General features: G+C 40.9%; 1 protein-coding gene across 1 annotated transcript; it reads left to right on the top strand.

Moving 5' to 3' along the window:
- The first annotated feature begins 5435 nt into the window (after positions 1-5435).
- LOC144228389 (UDP-glucuronosyltransferase 3A1-like) lies at positions 5436-18506 on the top strand. The gene is given in 4 exon segments (XM_077760206.1): positions 5436-5966; positions 8727-8751; positions 9200-9419; positions 18115-18506. Coding segments are annotated over 4 exon segments (1032 nt in total). The 5' UTR covers positions 5436-5450; the 3' UTR covers positions 18386-18506.
- The last annotated feature ends 444 nt before the right edge of the window (positions 18507-18950 follow it).

The following is an 18950-nucleotide window of genomic DNA, read 5'->3' as shown; positions in this document are numbered from 1 at the left end:
CATCTTACTTATAGCATTTTTAAATTTCAGCCTGACTAGTTTTTAAGTCTTTTACCTCTGCAGCAAGGGTTATTCTATAGCATCTTCTATGCTTTCTTCAAGCCCAACTAGTAATCATATGACTTGTTCTCAATTCTTGATCAGATATATTGCTTATATCTATCTTGAGCAAGTCCCAGGTTGTAATTTCTTCTTGACCTTTCTTTTGGGAAGGAATCTTCTATGTTGTCATTTTGCTAAGTTTCTGTGTTCTGCATGTTTTCAAAGCTTGTTATGTTTCCTGCACCTGAGAATAATTCTCTATTAAAAAAGCGTCATACACTGTCCATTGTCTGGCACTTCAGGAAGTATTTCTGGTGTATACTCTGCACTCTGCTGTTGCATTTTGGCTGCCTTTCCCACTGGCCAGTCCTCCACAGAGCTCCTCCTTGCTTGCAGTGGTGAATGTTTGGACTTTAACAAGGTGTGCTTTGATTTGTTTGTTAAAATGAGCCTGGAAAAATAAAAGAAAAAAAGCCTAATCCCAAAAAAGGATAAAAGAAAAAGGAGTTAAGAAAAACCCAGACAATCAAAAAACTATAAGCCTGATTCTAAATAAAAAGAAATGAAAAAAAGGGGAGGGGGGAATCTGATCCTCCCACCCCCCCCAAAAAAAAGAGAGAGAAAAGGAAATGAAAAACAAACAAACCTAACAAACTAACCAGAAACTGCAAATCTGACTTCAAAAGAATGAAGGAAGAAAGAAAAAAAGTAAAAAAAGAAAAAAATTAAGCCTTGTCCTATTACTATTACTGCAGGTGTTATTTTGAAGCACTCGATTTTCAGTACACTTGGTGTATGCAGGGTGCCGGCTCTGCTGGTCTTCTGGAGGAGAAGCCTACTGTGTTGGCTCATAGTTAGTTATACCCCAGTGAATAAGCAGGTGCCTTGTCGGGGAGGGGGGAGGGATGGAGCGGGAAGGAAGAATTTGTTATAAGGGGGTCCCACCTCCCCTAGGGGCCACTGTGGTCCTCTCTGAAGTCTAACCCTGTCATTGTAGGGGGTAAAATGGCACCACCCCAAGCTCTCCTCCCAGGAAGGGTATCTCACGCCCCCTGCTGTTCAGGCAGCTCTCACAGAAAACCTAAGGCAGTGAGTCTCCCCGCTGTGCCACAACTCTCCTACATTTTTCTTTGGAATGGCTGGAATTCAAAACTCGAGATATTAAAGATCCAGCTCTGTGTGGGCCTGTCCCACTCCTCCGGAGTAAAACCTCTCCATGCTGTGTCTGATGTCCTTTGTCCCAGAAAAACAGTCCCATGTCTGGGTGGTGTATGCAATGTATGGTGTAGCACTGCTAAAAGCAGCATCAAGGTTATATGCCGTTTGTGAGCGCCTCTGTCCTCTGCTGATAAAAGGTTTTTTGTTGGCACCTACAGGGCCTTTTGAATTTGGAGAGGCAATATATCCTCTTCCAAAAGTGCTTCAGAAAGGGGAATGTTCTCTCCCAGTGCACCCTGATAATCCCTACAACATTCTTGCACTCCGGGGCCAGCTCTCTCCTCCCCAGGAGTACCACCTGCACCACCTACCTGGAGAAAATTATGCACTTGCAAAATGCACTACAAGTTTGAGCTCCACACGTTGTTTGAAAAATAGTCTGCAGCACTATTTCTTGCTCTTCTGTCCATGGTGGCTTCTAAGCAAATCTGAAAAATGTCTTTCCAGAGGCTGGAGGGAGGAGTAGTTTGAGTTTTTATTGTGAGTAGAGAGTTGGGATGCGTTGTGGATTCCCCCTCACTGGCCCTCCTTGCATGGTTTGAAATCCCACAGGGCCAAGGGAGGAAGCATGCTGACTGTCTTACTAGTTTGCCCAGTTGAAGGATCATAGAAGAGGGCATGGGAGATAGGGCTTGAAAACTGTCAGCAGTCAAACATGAAAAATGGACTCAGACTTTTTATTACACGTGGGCATATGGATGAAGCCATGTTGGTAAGTAGAGGTAGAGTGGTTAATATTTATAGAAGTTTTTTTGTACTTTTTCGTGAATCAAAAAACTATTTGGATTTATCACTCTAAATAATGAAAATGAGTTTTTCTAAAAAAGGAGGAGTAGAGGCTCTGGAATCAAACAGACCTGTATTTAAATACAAAGTCTGTCACTTCCTATGTGTGCAACCTTGACAAATTGTCTTAAATTCAATTAACTTTGATTTCTCACCTGTAAAAAAGACAAATAGCTATACCTTATGGAAGCTTTAAATGGAAGCTCTTATAACTTTAAACTGAACAGCATTCCTCAATCAGTGCAAGATTCTCTATTCATGTTAATCATTTTATAAGTTTAAATGAAAGAGAACACAACCAATCCATACAAAAATAGTTCAAAAAGTAAACATTTTAAAAACAGAAAATTATTTGAGCAAATAACTGATGACATTATCATGCTAACGTTAATCCATGTTTTATGGCATGTTTAACATTTTTAACCCATGGGTGGGTGTTTTTCTAGATATTATTTTATTTAAAAGTTTTAATGTTTTATTTATTTCTGAGAGAGAGAGAGACAGAGTGAGAGAGAGTCAGCGTCAGCAAGGGAGGGTCAGAGAGAGGGAGACACAGAATCAGAAGCAGGCTCCAGGCTCTGAGCTAGCTGTCAGCACAGAGCCTGCCGTGGGGCTTGAACCACGAACTGCCAGATCATGACCTGAGCTGAACTCAGACACTTAACCAACTGAGCCACCCAGCTGCCCCTAGATTTTAAAGAGAAGGAAACATCATACCAAGTTATCCCTTGGCTCCCACCTGAAGATTTTAACAAAGAATTGAAGAATTATTTAGATTTTTTCTTTTTCTAAAAATTTTTTTTAATGTTTTATTTATTTCTGAGAGAGAGAGAGAGAGAGAGCGTGAGCAGAGGAGGGTCAGAGAGACAGGGAGATATAGTATCTGAAGCAGCCTCCAGACTCTGAGCTGGCTGTCAGCACAGAACCCGACATGGGGCTTGAACCCACGAACCATGAGATCATGACCTTAGCCAAAGTCGGACACTTAGCTGACTGAGCCACCCAAGCGCCCCTAAATTTTTTTCTTAAAGAAGCTTTGGTTGGCAGGTAATTGTTATTTTTTTGAACCAAAAAGTCACTATTTTAGCAATATAAATGAATGGATTGATGCATGGATGCTTGGACTCTAGACAGAAGACAGGGATGGACGGATGGGTGGATGGATGAAGGGCTTGATGATTAGTGGATGGATGGAGAAACAAGTATTCACGCCAAGTCATCCAGTGCAGTCACTGGAGATTTTTCTTTGCCCTCTCTGTGCCTCTTCCATGAATGGATTTCTGTAGCAAGTAGAGGTTGTGTCTTCTGGGACTTCCTTTCAACACCTCTCTTACAATCTTTGTTTATAAGCTCCCCAACACAAAAGCACAGGTACCTCAACCTCTCACTGTTGATAGGGAAATGAGAGCCACTTACTTTTCCTCCTTTTCTTCACACATAGTCTAGTTTTGGGGGGAAGAGTTATGAACAGTGGTTTTGTAGTAGTTGAACATCTCGCCATATAAAGTCCTTTTATTTTTTTATTTGGCCATGTAAGGTGCTTTTAAGAAAGCAATCAGCCTCATGCAAAATAAGACATGAGTCTTTTTCTTCATCTGAGTGGAAATGAGCATACAACCATATAAACTTAGACATTAATATGGAAAGACAAACCTCCATTCCTACCTTAAATAATTATAGTGATCTTGCCTTCTTTCTACCTGAAAATTCTACTTACTAGTCTAGGTCTTGCTTACATTTGACTTTTTCCATAAAGTCCTTACCCAAACTGGGAGACCACAGTCCCTCCTGTCTAGAGCTGGTCTAACCTATTCATTTGACACTTAGTCTATATTATCTTGTCCTGTTAGTTATATTAAGTATAGGCTTTGTCTTTTCTCCCTTTATTTAATATTCTTGGAGACAGTCATAGGTAACCATGCATTCTTAAACCCTTGTTTCTAATGTTAGCTTAATTTTAAGCATGATTAATGAGGTATATCTAGGAATTTTTATAGTACTACTGTTAGCATCTAAAATTCTGGTTATCATTCATTTGCTATGTGAAATCTTCAAAAACTGCATAGCAGAGGAGGATTTTAGCCAGTCACTTCCATTGTATAACTTGAAGTTAATTCTAAATGTCATGCAGAGTCCTGTATATTTCTAGTAAGTTCTCCACGTCTGGGCCTTCTCTATCTGGGGTGCACTGGCACAGTATTATTAAAGTGGTGCCAGGGTGTTGATTCTCTTGGTACTGTATGTAGCCCGCAGGCCCCATATGTCTTGAGCTATTTTACCTGTTAACTCAGATACCTTATAAGTAAAGATAAACATCATTATATATCTCCCTGTAGATTATACAAACAGGAAGGAAACAATCATATTCTATATAGGCAGTTATCAGAAAGCATTATAAGGAGATTGGCCTCTGGAATATTCCCATGGGCAAAGTCTTATGTTAGTATTCTTTGCCATTATCTTCTCTGGATATCTCAACCTACATTGACGTAGAAAAGCCAATAATATGTTTATTATTAATCAGGCTTTTCTTTTCTTGCATTAAACTTGTAGGCATTAAATGAAGAATTCCCATTTTAGCTGTGTTTTGAGTTCTATATGATAAAATGGTCCCTTGTTCAAGGCAATCTGTCACATTCAGAATATACAATGATTTTTAAAATAGCCTATCTGGTCAATATATATGGAACCGTGTCATCAAGTGACTTCCATGGTTTGACTGAGTAAATCAATATGTAAAAGAAAGTTTATGAGAATATTACAGAGTTTATCAAATAGAAAGAGATCTGTGAGATGTGCTATGGTCAGAGAAGTTTCCTAGAGCAGAAAGTCCACCAGTGGCAATTTGTCTTCAGATAACACAATTCAGTTGTGCCCATGGATTTCAAGATTTAAGAACTCAGAAATATGGATGTCTTTAAATGTTTATTTATTTTTGAGAGAAAGAGCATGAGCAGGGGAAGGACAGAGTGAGAAGGGGACAGAGGATCTGAAGCAGGTTCTGCAGTGACAGCAGCAAGCCTGATGTGGGGCTCAAAGTCACAAACCCTGAGATCATGACTTGGGCCAGAGTCAGGCTCAACTGCTGAACCAACCCAGGAGCCCCTATGTATTTTTTTTAATAAACTGGCACAGAGTGTGCTTAGGATTTGGATGAGGGAGAGAAGAGGAGGGGAGGAAGGGAACACTCTCAAGAGCAGAACATCTGCTCAGAGTGCCTGTGATGATGGTACTAATGGACAGTGGTAGAATAGGTGGGCTCTGCTGGGTGTGGTCTTGCTTACCAGAGATATTCTCTTTGTAGCCCAAGATTCTTTTATGTATTGTAAGATTAATGCATCCAATGAATATTTACCATTTGTTTTCTTTCCTACAGAGATACATTTGGAAGCTTTTTAAAACTTATGGAGCTCCTGGGGTTTCAATGCAGCCATTTTCTAAGGAGAAGTGATATCATGGATTCCTTAAAGAATGAGAACTTTGACCTGGTGATAGTTGAAAATTTTGACTACTGTCCTTTCCTCATTGCTGAAAAGCTTAGAAAACCATTTGTGTCCATTCCCTCTTCCTTGTTTGGTGCTATAGATTTTGGACTACCAAGCCCTCTGTCTTATGTGCTAGTATGGCATTCTTTGCTAACCGACCACATGGACTTCTGGGGCAGAATGAAGAATTTTCTGATGTTCTTTGATTTTACCGTGAAACAGAGGCAAATCCAGTCTACATATGACAACACCATCAAGGAACATTTTCCAGAAGGCTCTAGGCCGGTTTTGTCTCATTTTCTAAAGAAAGCAGAGCTGTGGTTTGTTAACTCTGACTTTGCCCTTGAATTTGCTAGGCCCCTGCTTCCCAACACTGTGTATGTTGGAGGCTTAATGGCCAGACCTCTTGAACCAGTACCACAAGTAAGTGAAAATGTAGCTCTCTATATGGGCTTCATACAGAGCTCTTTAGTGCAGAGCTGGTGATTACCCTGCTAGTGGAATCCTGGGAAGGAAGTAGGGTGAGGCAAGTGAGGCACCTATGACATGCTTTTTAAAGGAGTACTAGTTTTCAGGGCCATGCAATGATAGTGTTAGGACTTGCACAACCCTAAGATTGAGAGCTTCCTTAAATGGTACACCCAGGGTCCTCTCTAGTCCTGGCTTTGTTAGGATAAGCTCTTTATTTTATTTTAATTTTAGTAATCTCTACACTCAGCATGGGGCTTGAACTCAGCATCCTGAATAGCATGCTCCTCCAAATGAGCCAGCCTGTCACCCTTGGATAAGCCTTTTAATAAGTTGATATTTTCATGTGCATTTTGTATGATCGTAGGTATAGTAATTAGGTGGCAAGTGTCCATTACATGGGAGAATTGTTAAAAGAGATGAGTTACTCACAATGAAACACACAACAATATGAGGATGTAACCAAGGTGTGTCTGGGTGGTAACAACTGCAGCCATCATCTCCAGAATCCTCTATCTTCTGATTTGATTGATCTGAGGTTAGGATGGGGCATTGTAAATTGTGAAAACTGCTAAGTTGGTTTGAATGCATAAACTCAGAAATATTCCAATAGAAGTTTTTTTAAATGTTTATTTTATTTAGAGAGAGAATATTATCATTAACAGGGGAGGGCTGAGAGAGATGGAGACTGAGAATCCCAAGCAGACTGCACTGTCAGTGCAAATCCCAAAGCAGGGCCCAAACTCAAGAACCATGAGATCATGACCTGAGCCAATTTTAAGAGTCAGACACTTAAACAACTGCCCCACCCAGAGGTTCCTCTGCCATAGGAGTTTAATTGTTCTTAACTTTTATTTACTTAGTTATTTTTCTACAATAGAAGTTATTAAATAGAGAGGAATTAAGATGAGTTGGCTTCCCTGTTGTCTATCAGCACTGGGTTGACATTTTGTGGAATTTATCATATATAATATCTTGCCACCTAGAGGGAACTATGATGATCTCTATTTTTATAAATGAGGAGACAGAGAATCAAGTGGTGTATAAGTGACTTTTTCAGTACCATATATTGCAGAGCTGGGGAGAGCCCAAATTTGACCTGGGTCTTCCAGGTACCCAAGTGTCTATGCTTCCTCTACTGACCTTGCACTGAGCGAACAGGAGGAGTTGGGGAATGATCTATGGGCTATATAGGCTTTGAAATGGTGGTAGAGTTTTTAAGGGATGGAGCTAGGGAGGAAATTGTTCCAGCTGGAGAGAACAAATATTTCAAAGTGTTAAAGTAGAAGTATGACAGGCATGACTGGATACCCTTGGTGACACTAGCTAGACTGGATCAGAAGATTCAATTGTGTAAATACAGCCAAGCCAGATTACGGGAGACTTTACTTCATAGGAGGGTAGGTGAGGCCTTGGTTCTAGGGCAGGGGGAGGGAGTTATTAAGCAAGAGCATAATGAGAGTAAGAGCTGCAATAGCTGTGAGATAACAGAGCCTTTTTCCAAAAATGTTTCTCTATATTTTCTAGTTTTTAGATAATGGATTTATGTGGCTTTTGTAATTAAAAAGAATGACAAAGTGTTGTCAAAGTGGTCCTTTTGAGATAAGGTAAATCATCCAGTGTTATGCTGGATGGAGTCAATCCAGGGAAGGGGGTCTAGAAGCTGGGGTAGCAGGACTACAGAAGTCCAGAGTCGGGATCTGAAGAAACACTCGAAGCAAGAGCTGACAAAACTGTTAAAACCAAGATTATAACATTAAGTCACAACCTTCCTTAAGAATTTCCTGAGGACTTTAAAGAGTAAGCTGACCAGTTTGGGTTAGGCCTGGGCATCATCACTTTTTAAATTCNATGGTGGTAGAGTTTTTAAGGGATGGAGCTAGGGAGGAAATTGTTCCAGCTGGAGAGAACAAATATTTCAAAGTGTTAAAGTAGAAGTATGACAGGCATGACTGGATACCCTTGGTGACACTAGCTAGACTGGATCAGAAGATTCAATTGTGTAAATACAGCCAAGCCAGATTACGGGAGACTTTACTTCATAGGAGGGTAGGTGAGGCCTTGGTTCTAGGGCAGGGGGAGGGAGTTATTAAGCAAGAGCATAATGAGAGTAAGAGCTGCAATAGCTGTGAGATAACAGAGCCTTTTTCCAAAAATGTTTCTCTATATTTTCTAGTTTTTAGATAATGGATTTATGTGGCTTTTGTAATTAAAAAGAATGACAAAGTGTTGTCAAAGTGGTCCTTTTGAGATAAGGTAAATCATCCAGTGTTATGCTGGATGGAGTCAATCCAGGGAAGGGGGTCTAGAAGCTGGGGTAGCAGGACTACAGAAGTCCAGAGTCGGGATCTGAAGAAACACTCGAAGCAAGAGCTGACAAAACTGTTAAAACCAAGATTATAACATTAAGTCACAACCTTCCTTAAGAATTTCCTGAGGACTTTAAAGAGTAAGCTGACCAGTTTGGGTTAGGCCTGGGCATCATCACTTTTTAAATTCTCCTTATGTGGATATAATTTGCAGTCATGTGGATGAGCCACTGAGGTAAGAGATTATTTACAAAGATCAGTTAATAAGAATATCACAAAATATCAGAGTGAAGCACTCTACATGGTGCATTGAGCCAGTGGTCAAGAGCCTTCCTCCATTTCTTCCACTTCTTCTTATGCTAGATGCCTTCTTCTGTTTCTGCAATCTAGCCTCACATGTTACACCTCCCTCTGCTAGACCCTGACACCCCACCAGATGACAGGTGAGAAAAGAGTGCTCAAGACCAAGAGAGAGACAGAGACACAATGAAACAACAGATAAGAAAGGAAGGCATTGAGATGACAGAAAGATGTATGTATGTATGTATGTATGTATGTATGTATGTATCTATGTATTGATGGATGGATGATGGTGAATGAGTGGATGGATGGACAGGGATATATGTTTTGCTTAGCATTATTGTCTAGAGAGTTCCCTGGGTTCTGAGTCTTAGCTGGCTTCTGTCCAGGGTAAAGAAATTCTATACAAGGGCAAGGGTTGTATGTTAGTACATGCACATAGATACTTCACAAGCAAAATATCTTTATAATGGCTCCAGCACACTTTGGAATTCTCTTGGTGTATTCTTGTGCTTGCACTGGTTTTCTGAAGCTTTTCATTCTGAAAATATTCATTCTGAAATATTGTGCTCTTTTTCTTATTTGAAACAGCTCACCCACGCATCCGTCTTTTTGTCACCCATGGTGGAATGAATAGCATAATGGAGGCCATCCAACATGGTGTGCCCATGGTCGGGATTCCCTTCTTTGGAGACCAGCCAGAAAATCTGAACCTAGTAGAAGCCAAAAAGTTTGGTGTCTCTATCCAGTTAAAGCAGATAAAGGGAGAGACATTGGCTGTGAAGATGAAGCAAGTCGTAGAAGACAAGAGGTATGGAGCTCTCTGGGCCTGTGTTCTCTTATGCTGACTGAAGACATCAAACACAGAGTGCACTGTGGCTTTTTTTGCAATAAAAGCTGAAACTTCCAAGACATGGAATAATATGTGTGTGATGCTAACAGCTGACCTGTTTTCTCTGAGAGCACGACCTGACAATTTAGTTTGGATGTTGAGAACAATATGTACCCTGAGGGTTTTAAGGACCCTGTCCTACTAACACAGGACTCTGAGAGGTCTTATGTTAATGGACTGCTTGCAGTAGAATTCCAGCTGATGTAAGAGGTTGACTTTCTGTCCACCTGTATGCTGCACTGTTTCCTGCCTCAGGCCCTTTGTCAGTGCTGCTCCCTAGAACATCCTTCCTTCTCCTCTCAGGACTGGTTCCTTCATGACAGTTGGGCTCATCTCCAATGTCCTGTCCTCAGAGAGGTGGGTTTTATGTGACAGTCCTAAATGCACTCCTCTCCCACTCTCTTCAGTCATAATTCATTTTTCCTTAACACTCGTCAGAATCAGTAACTACCCCATTTATTTCTGTTTTAATTTATTGTGTGTCCCTCACACTAGAGAGTAGAGAGTAAGCTCCCCTGGAGGGCGAGTGTGTCTCTTGTTTTCCCTGGGCTCCCAGAGCCTAGCACAGGGCCTGCCACAAAGTAAGTTGGGATGGATTTCTGTTAAGTGAGTGAGTAAAAGTACCCCTGATGTCTTAGGTAAATTCCTATCCAGCACAATGATCTCATGTGAAGAGAAAAATTTATTCTTTCTTCCTTATAACTAAGAAGGCCTGAGTGACTTAAAGTTTCAAGGGTCCAAAGTGACTGAGACCTCAATGTTTAATATTACCTTGAATAAAAGTGACCCATAGGAGGGCTTGTTAGATGAATGAAAACAACCACATAGTTTGTGATTCTTAACCCTAGAAAACTTAAGCCAAAGGGATCAGATAACCTCAGACATTTTGTTACATTTGGTGTTTCATAGGTAGTAAAGGATCACTCTGAAGAATGAGTTTGTAAATTTTATTGGCTATTCAAAGACCTAGACTCTAAATGGCCATAGTTTGCTGACCCTGATATGGAGTCATTAGGGCTGAGATGTTCCTTACACACTGTGGTCAGGGGTAGATATATATAATATGGGGCCCAAAGTAAGACAGAAATGTGAGCACCCTTGTTAGAAAGATTAAGAACTTCAAGATGGTGACAGCATAGAATAAAGCAAGCATAGGACCTGTCTAAATGTGGGGCCTTGTGTATATGTGTAGACTGTAGCCCACAAAGCCAGTGCTGGCCAACATGATGCTCTGAAGAGGCAGGAAAGTGTAGGCCTTGTCCTGGGCTCAAGTCCTCAGAGTCACATATGTCACCTAGCCTAGACAGCAGCACAAAATAGCTGCTTATTATACATATAATTATATATATCATATATATATTATATGGACATATTATACACATATATGGAATCCTGTATATTAGTACACGTACCTTGGAAATATCCCAAGCAGAATACCTTTATAATGGCTCCAACAGGCTTTGAAATTCTTTTTGTATTTTCTTTTTTTTCTTAAATAGTTTATTGTCAAATTGGTTTCCATATAACACCCAGTGCTCATCCCCACAAGTGCCCTCCTCCATGCCCATCACCCCCCTTCCCCTCACACCCATCAGTCCTCAGTTTGTTCTCAGCATTCAAGAGTCTCTCATGGTTTGCTTCCCTCCCTCTCTGCGACTATTTTTTCCCCTTCTCTTCCCTTATGGTCCTCTGTTAAGTTCCTCCTAACCCACCTATACGTGCAAACATACGGCATCTGTCTTTCTCTACCTGACTTTTTCGCTCAGCATAACATCCTCAAGGTCCATCCATGTTGCTACAGATGACCAGATTCCATTCTTTATCATTGCCATGTAGTATTCCATTGTTTGGATAAACCACATCTTCTTGGTCCATTCGTCAGTTGATGGACACTTAGGCTCTTTCCATGTTTTAGCTATTGTTGAGAGTGCTGCTATGAACATTGGGACACATGTGCGCCTATGCATCAGCACTCCTGTATCCCTTGGGTAAATTCCTAGCAGTGCTATTGCTGGGTCATAGGGGAGTTCTATTGTTAATTTTCTGAGGAACCTCCACACTGTTTTCCAGAGGGGCTGCCCAAATTCAATTTGTGTTGAATTCCATACAAATTCCCACCAACAGTGTAGGAGGGTGTCTGTTTCTCCACATCCTCACCAGCATCTAGAGTCTTCTGGTTTGTTCATTTTCGCCACTCTGACCGGCGTGAGATGATATCTCAGTGTGGTTTTGATTCCTGATTCCCTGCTGATGAGGGATGCTGAGCATCGTTTTATGTGTATGATTCACATCTGGATGTCCTCTTTGGAGAAGTGTCTGCTCATGTCTTCTGCCCATTTCTTCACTGGATTATTTGTTTCTCAGGTGTGGAATTTGGTGAGTTCCTTAAAGATTTTGGATACTGGCCCTTTATCTGATATGTCATTTGCAACTATCTTTTCCCATTCTGTCAGTTGCCTATGAGTTTTATTGATTGTTTCTTTTGCCATGCAGAAGATTTTTATCTTGATGAGGTCCCAATAGTTCATTTTTGCTCTTGATTCCCTTGCCTTTGGGGATGTGTAAAGTAAGAAATTGCTGTGTTTGAAGTCAAGGAGGTTGTTTCCTGCTTTCTCCTCTAGGGTTTTGATGGTTTCCTGTCTCACATTCAGGTCCTTTATCCATTTTGAGTTTATTTTTGTGTATGGTGTCAGAAAATGATCTAGTTTCATTCTTTTGCATGTTGCTGTCCCGTTCTCCCAGCAACATCAGTTAAAGAGGCTGTCTTTTTTCCATTGGATACTCTTTCCCGCTTTGTCAAAGATTAGTTGGCCATACATTTGTTGGTCCAATTCTGAGTTCTCTATTCTATTCCATTGGTCTCTGTGTCTGTTTTTGTGCCAATACCATACTGTCTTGATGAGTACAGCTTTGTAGTAGAGGCTAAAGTCTGGGATTGTGATGCCTCTTATTTTGGTTTTCTTCTTCAATGCTACTTTGGTTATTCAGGGTCTTTTGTGGTTCCATACAAATTTTAGGATTGTTTGTTCTAGCTTTGAGAAGAATGCTGGTGCAATTTTGATTGGGATTGCATTGAATGTGTAGATTGCTTTGGGTAGTAATGACATCTTAACTATATTTATTCTTCCTATCCATGAGCATGGAATGTTTTTCCATTTCTTTGTGTCTTCTTCAATTTCCTTCATACGTTTTCTATGGTTTTCAGCACACAGATCTTTTACATCATTGGTTAGGTTTATTCCTAGGTATTTTATGTTTTTTTGTGTGCAATTCTGATTGGGATCAGTTTCTTGATTTCTCTTTCTGTTGCTTCATTATTGGTGTATAAAAATGCAACCGATTTGTGTATATTGATTTTGTACCCTGCAACTTTGGTGAATTCATGGATCAGTTCTAGTAGGCTTCTGGTGGAGCCTGTCAGGTTTCTATGTAGAGTATCATGTCGTCTGTGAAAATGAACGTTTGATTTCATCTTTGCCAATTCTGATCCCTTTTACTTCCTTTTGTTGTCTGCTGATGCTAGGACTTCCAGCACTATGCTAAACAACAGTGGTGAGAGTAGACATCCCTGTCATGTTCCTGATCTCAGGGGGAAAGCTCTCAGTTTTTTCCCATTGAGGATGATGTTAGCTGAGGGCTTTTCATAGATGGCTTTTATGATGTTTAAGTAAGTTTCTTCTATCCTGACTTTCTCAGGGGTCTTTATTAAGAAGGGATGCTGTATTTTGTCAAATGCTTTTTCTGCATCTATTGACAGGATCATCTGGTTTTTATCTTTTCTTTGGTTAATATGATTATCACATTGATTGACTTGCGAATATTGAACCAGCCCTGTAACCCAGGATGAATCCCACTTGATCATGGTGGATAATTCTTTTTATGTGCTGTTGTATTTGATTTTCAAATATCTTGTTGAGGATTTTTGAATCCTTATTCATTAAGGATATTGACCTGTGGTTCTCTTTTTTGCTGGGTCTCTGTCTGCCTTGGGAATCAACATGATGCTGGCTTCGTGGAATGAGTCCAGAAGTTTTCTTTCGATTTCTATTTTTTGGAGTAGCTTGAGAAGAATGGGTATTAACTCTGATTTAAATGTTTGGTAGAATTCCCCAGGGAAGCCATCTGGCCCAGGGCTCTTTTTTGTTGGGAGATTTTTGATAACTGATTCGATTTCTTCACCAGTCATGGGTCTGTTCAGATTTTCTACTCTTCCCATGTGAACTTTGGTAGTGAGTGTGTGTTTAGGAATTTGTCCATTTCTTCTAAGTTGTCCAGTTTATTGGCATATAGTTTTTCATAGTATTCCCTGATAATTGCTTGTATTTCTGAGAGATTGTAATAAGTACATTTTCATTCATGATTTTGTCTATTTGGGTGCTCGCTCTTTTCTTTTTGAGAAGACTGGCTAGAAGTTTATCAATTTTGTTTATTTTTTCAAAAAACCAAGTCTTTGATGTGTTCTACTGTTTTTTTTTATTGTATGTTGTTTATTTCTGCCCTGATTTTTATTATTTCTCTTCTCCTACTGGGTTTTGGGTGCTCTTTTTGCTCTCCTTCTAGTTCTTTTAGGTGCTCTGTTAGATTTTGCACTTGTGGTTTTTCTAATTCCTTGAAATAGGCCTGGATTGCAATATACTTTCCTCTTAGGACCACCTTTGCCACATCCCATAGAGTCTGAATTGTCGTATTTTCATTTTCATTTGTTTCCATATATTTTTAAATTTCTTCTCTCATTGCCTGATTGACCAATTCATTCTTTAGTAGGGTATTCTTTAACCTCCATGTTTTTGGAGGTTTTCCGGACATCTTCCTGTGATTGATTTCAAGTTTCATAGCATTGTGATCTGAAAGTGTGCATGGTATGATCTCAGTTCTTTTATGTTTATTGAGGGCAGCTTTATGTCCCAGTATGTGATCTGTCTTGGAGCATGTCCCATGTGCACTCGAGAAGAAAGTGAATTCCATGACCTCAGGATGTAGAGTTCTAAATTTATCTGTTAAATCCATCTGGTCCAATGTGTCACTCAGGTCCATTGTTTCTTTAGTGATTTTGTGTCTAGTTGATCTATCCATTGTTGTAAGTGAAGTGTTAAAGTCCCCTGCTATTAGCACATTCTTGTCCATAAGATTGTTTCTGTTTGTGATTGTTTTACGTATTTGGGTGCTTCTGTATTCGGTGAGTAGACATTTATAATTGTTAGCTCTTCCTGATGGATAGACCCTGTAATTATTATATAATGCCCTTCTTCATTCGTTGTTACTGCCTTTACTTTAAAGTCCAGTTTGTCTGATATAAGTATAGCTACTCCAGTTTTCTTTTGACTTCCAGTAGCATGATATATATTTTTCCATTTCCTTACTTTCAATCTGAAGTTCTCCTCAGGTCTAAAATGAGTTTCTTGTAGATAGCAAATAGATGGATTTTATTTTTTATCCATTCTGCTACCCTATGTCTTTTGATTAGAGCAGTTAGTCAATTTACATTCAGTGTTATTATTGAAAAATATGGGTTTAGAGTCATTGTGTTCTTTGTAGGATTCATGCTTGTGGTGGTGTCTCTGGTACTTTGTTTTCCTTGCAAGATTTCACTCATAGGGTCCCCCTCAGGATTTCTTGTAGGGCTGCTTTAGTGGTGATGAATTCCTTCAATTTTTGTTTATTTGGGAAGACTTTTATCTCTCCTTCTATTCTGAATGACAGGCTTGCTGGATAGAGGATTCTTGGCTGCATATTTTATGTTCATCACATTGAAGTTTCCTGCCATTTCTTTCTGGCCTGCCAAGTTTCAGCTGATAGGTCTGTAACCACTCTGAAAGGTCTCCCTTTGTATGTTAGGGACATTTTATCCCTAGCTGCTTTCAGAATTCTCTCTTTGTCCTTATATTTTGCCAGTTTCACTGTGATATGTTGTGCAGAAGATCGATTCACGTTACGTCTAGGGGGCGTTTTCTGTGCCTCTTGAATTTCAATGTCTGTTTCCTTCCCCTATAATTTGTTCAAGGACTCCTTCCGCACCTTTTCCTCTTTCTTTCTATTCTGGAATTCCTATTATACTGATATTTTGTTTGATTGTATCATTCAGCTCTTGAACTCTCCTTTTGTGTTCCTGGATCAGTTTATCTCTCTTTTTCTTGCTTCCTCTTTTTCTATAATTGTGTTTTCTATAATTCCAATTTATCTATTCTCCTCTCTACCTCTTCAATCCGTGCATTGGTCCCCTCCATTTGATTATGCACCTCATTTACAGCATTTTTTAAATTCATCACAACTATTTTTTAAATGTTTTATTTATTTCTGAGAAAAAGAGAGAGAGACAGCGTGAACAGGAGAGGGTCAGAGAGAGAGAGGGAGATACAGAATCTGAAACAGGCTCCAGGCTCTGAGCTAGCTGTCAGCACAGAGCCCGATGCAGGACTCAAACCCACGAACCGTGAGATCATGACATGAGCCGAAGTCGGACACTTAACCGACTGAGCCACCCAGGAGCCCCTTTCATTACAACTATTTTTAAGCTCCATAGCCTTTGTAGCAATAGTTTCTCTGATGTCTTCCATGCCTTTTTCAAGCCCAGGGATTAATTTTATGACTATTGTTTTAAATTCTTGGTCAGTTATGCTGCTTATATCTGTTTTGACCAATTCTTTAGCTGTCACTTCTTTCTAGAATTTCTTTAGAGGCGAGTTCTTCTGTGTCATCATTTTGGCTAGTTTTCTGTCTCTTGTATGTTTGAAAAGCTTGTTATACACTCTGCACCTTCAAGTACTGCTATATTAAAGGAGGCTCATAGACTGTCCAGGGCCTGTCTGTTCAGGATGTTTCTTTTAATGGTGTCCCTTGGTCTCTCTTGTTGTGACTTCGGTTATTTTATTTCCCTACTCATAGTGATATTTGGGACTCTCTACTCTGTGCACTCTGGCTTGTTTCTTGAGGTAGCCTTGGACATCAGGGTGTATGCAGTGCTGATGGAAGAGCATATACATACAAAGAGAGAAATGACAGGGCTTAGAGAAAGTGAAATTGGACAATGACCAAGCAGAGAGACTAAGAGGCTTTTTCAGAGAGAAAGAGGAGAATATGGTAAGAGGCAAGGAGAATGAAATCAAGATAATGTTACTCAGAGAAACTATATAGTCTGATTATTCCAAAGAGAGACAGATAGAAAGGTGGTGGTGGAGGTGTAGAATATACATCTAGAGAAAGGATTAAATGTGACTGTTTAAGCAAACCAATGACCAGAATGCCCAGTACAGCAGAGGGGAGGGAGGGATACGAATGAGACAAGGGAAAATATATCTGAATAGAAATAATTGATCATGGCAGTGCATCCATGTTGGTCTTTCTCTGGGCGCCGGTAAAAAAAATCACAGCCCTCTAAGGGGGATGAGTGTGGTTTGGTGTAGGCACTGTGTCCCACAGGCCATTTCCTGAGGTCCCGCCTTGGTGGTTGTGGGGAGAAAAATGGCAGCGCTCCAGTCCCTTCTTGAATCAAACATAGCAAATCACTCTTTTGGGTCCAATCTCACTGCGTCACAAGCATAACCAAGGTGGGCCATGCTCTATGTCCCACACCTCGTTTCTAGGTCTTAGTCTGTGCGCTTTATTGATACCATACGAAATATAAACCTGTAGGCCGAATCCTTCCAAGCAGTTTCAAGCTGGCTGCTTCCCCACTGGGGATCTAGCGGAGAGGTTTCAGGCTGTGCTGCTTCCCCTCCGGATCGAGCTGGAGAGCAGAGGAGCAGTTTCTCCTGTTGCCACCAGGGACAGGGGCGTCTAGCTCAAAGTCAGCTCCACAGCTGGAAACCGGATCATTCTCTGTCCCAAGCCAAGGTTTTCTCTTCTCCAGGGACAAGGACAGTTCTTTGAGGAGTTTCAGCTGGTCTTTCTTTTCCCTCCTACTCACTGCGGCTCCCCACAAAGGGGACTCCATCACCTCCCTCAGTGACTCTGGGTCCCCGCCCATTTTTATCTTCCCCAGTTCACACTCATGCACCTCTAAGGTTGTTTTCTCAGTGGACTCTGTCTCCTTTTCCTCCCAAACTCCTGCGATTCTATAAGGGTTCCTATGGCTTTAGGCCTTCTCTGTTTGAGAGATGGGGGTGAGTGAAATGTACGGAGCTCCCTACTTCTCCGCCATCTTGCCTCCTCCTTTCCTTTGGTATTTTCTTATGCTCTTACTGCTTGCCCTGGTTTTCTGAAACCTTTCATTCTGCAAATTTTAATTCTGAATAGTCTTCTCTCTTTCTTATTTGAAATAGGTCATCCACACATCCATATGTGTATTATATATATATGTATTATATATATTATTATATATAATAACATCACATTTACAGTGTGTGACAAGCCTCCTTGCATAGAGACTAGCCCTGATAGACTTAGTTGTTTTTTTTTTAATAGTTTAGCACATTTAGCATAGAGCATGGTCTTTGCATGGAGGCACCAGTATGAACTTTTCGGTGGGACCAGCTAGACTGTGGCAAGGCCAGGCCAACAACTTTTGCTAGAAACTGAGTCTTCTGTGCATGTGGAGGAAAGCGTGTGTGTGTGATACAAGGTCTCTAAGATGTCTGAGGCCACAGCAGTAACTCTCTTCCTCTGTGTCTGCCAACAGGTACAAGTCAGCAGTGGTGGCTACCAGCATCATCAGGTGCTCCCACCCCTGATCCCAGAGGCTGGTGGGCTAGATCGACCACATCCTCCAGACAGGGGGTGCGGCCCACCTCAAGCCCCATGCCCTGCAGCAGCCATGGCACGAGCGGTACCTGTTGGATGTGGTTTTGTTCCTGCTGGTGGTCACCCTGGGCACCCTGTGGCTCTGTGGGAAGCTGCTGGGCATGATGGGCAGGTGGCTGTGTGGGGCCAGGAAGCTGAAGAAGGCCTGATGGGGGCAGCCTTGATGGGTGTTTGGGGAGCACTGGTTCTAGAAGGCTTCCCCCAGCACAGGACAGCCCTGGTGTCATCCCCATATTGGCACTTGATGGTGGCACACAAATTTCTCTTCACTATTTTCTGCCTCTGTTTACAAATTCTTCTGAAACACTCTTGGGCATATTTTTTTTTAATTGTGGTAAAATGTACAACACATAAAACTGACCATTTTAGCCATTAAGGATAGAGTTTAGTGTCATTAGGCATTCTTATTGTGGCGGAAACATTACTATCATCCAGTTCCAGAACTTCTCATCTTCCTTAACTCACACTTCATTGATGAAATAATAACTCCCATACCACCCACATCCCCACCCTGAAGCTCTTAGCAACCTCTGTTCTACTTTCTGTGTCTGTGAATTTGATCTCAGCTTCTTGACTTGCTCCTCATCAATGGACTCCTCGCTCAACCCAACCCTTCAGCAGACAGCCTCACCTTCCTCTGCACTCTGCACTCCCTGTCTCTAGACACAGCGCCCTGCTTACTTCATCCTATTGTTCCCTAAAAAGGCGATATGT

The sequence above is a fragment of the Crocuta crocuta genome, unplaced genomic scaffold (genome assembly GCF_008692635.1).
Source record: "Crocuta crocuta isolate KB4526 unplaced genomic scaffold, BGI_CrCroc_1.0 scaffold150, whole genome shotgun sequence".
In the NCBI taxonomy this organism is placed as follows: domain Eukaryota; kingdom Metazoa; phylum Chordata; class Mammalia; order Carnivora; family Hyaenidae; genus Crocuta; species Crocuta crocuta.
Note: the sequence above shows the minus strand (reverse complement) of the source record. Positions and strands in the feature narration are given on the sequence as shown.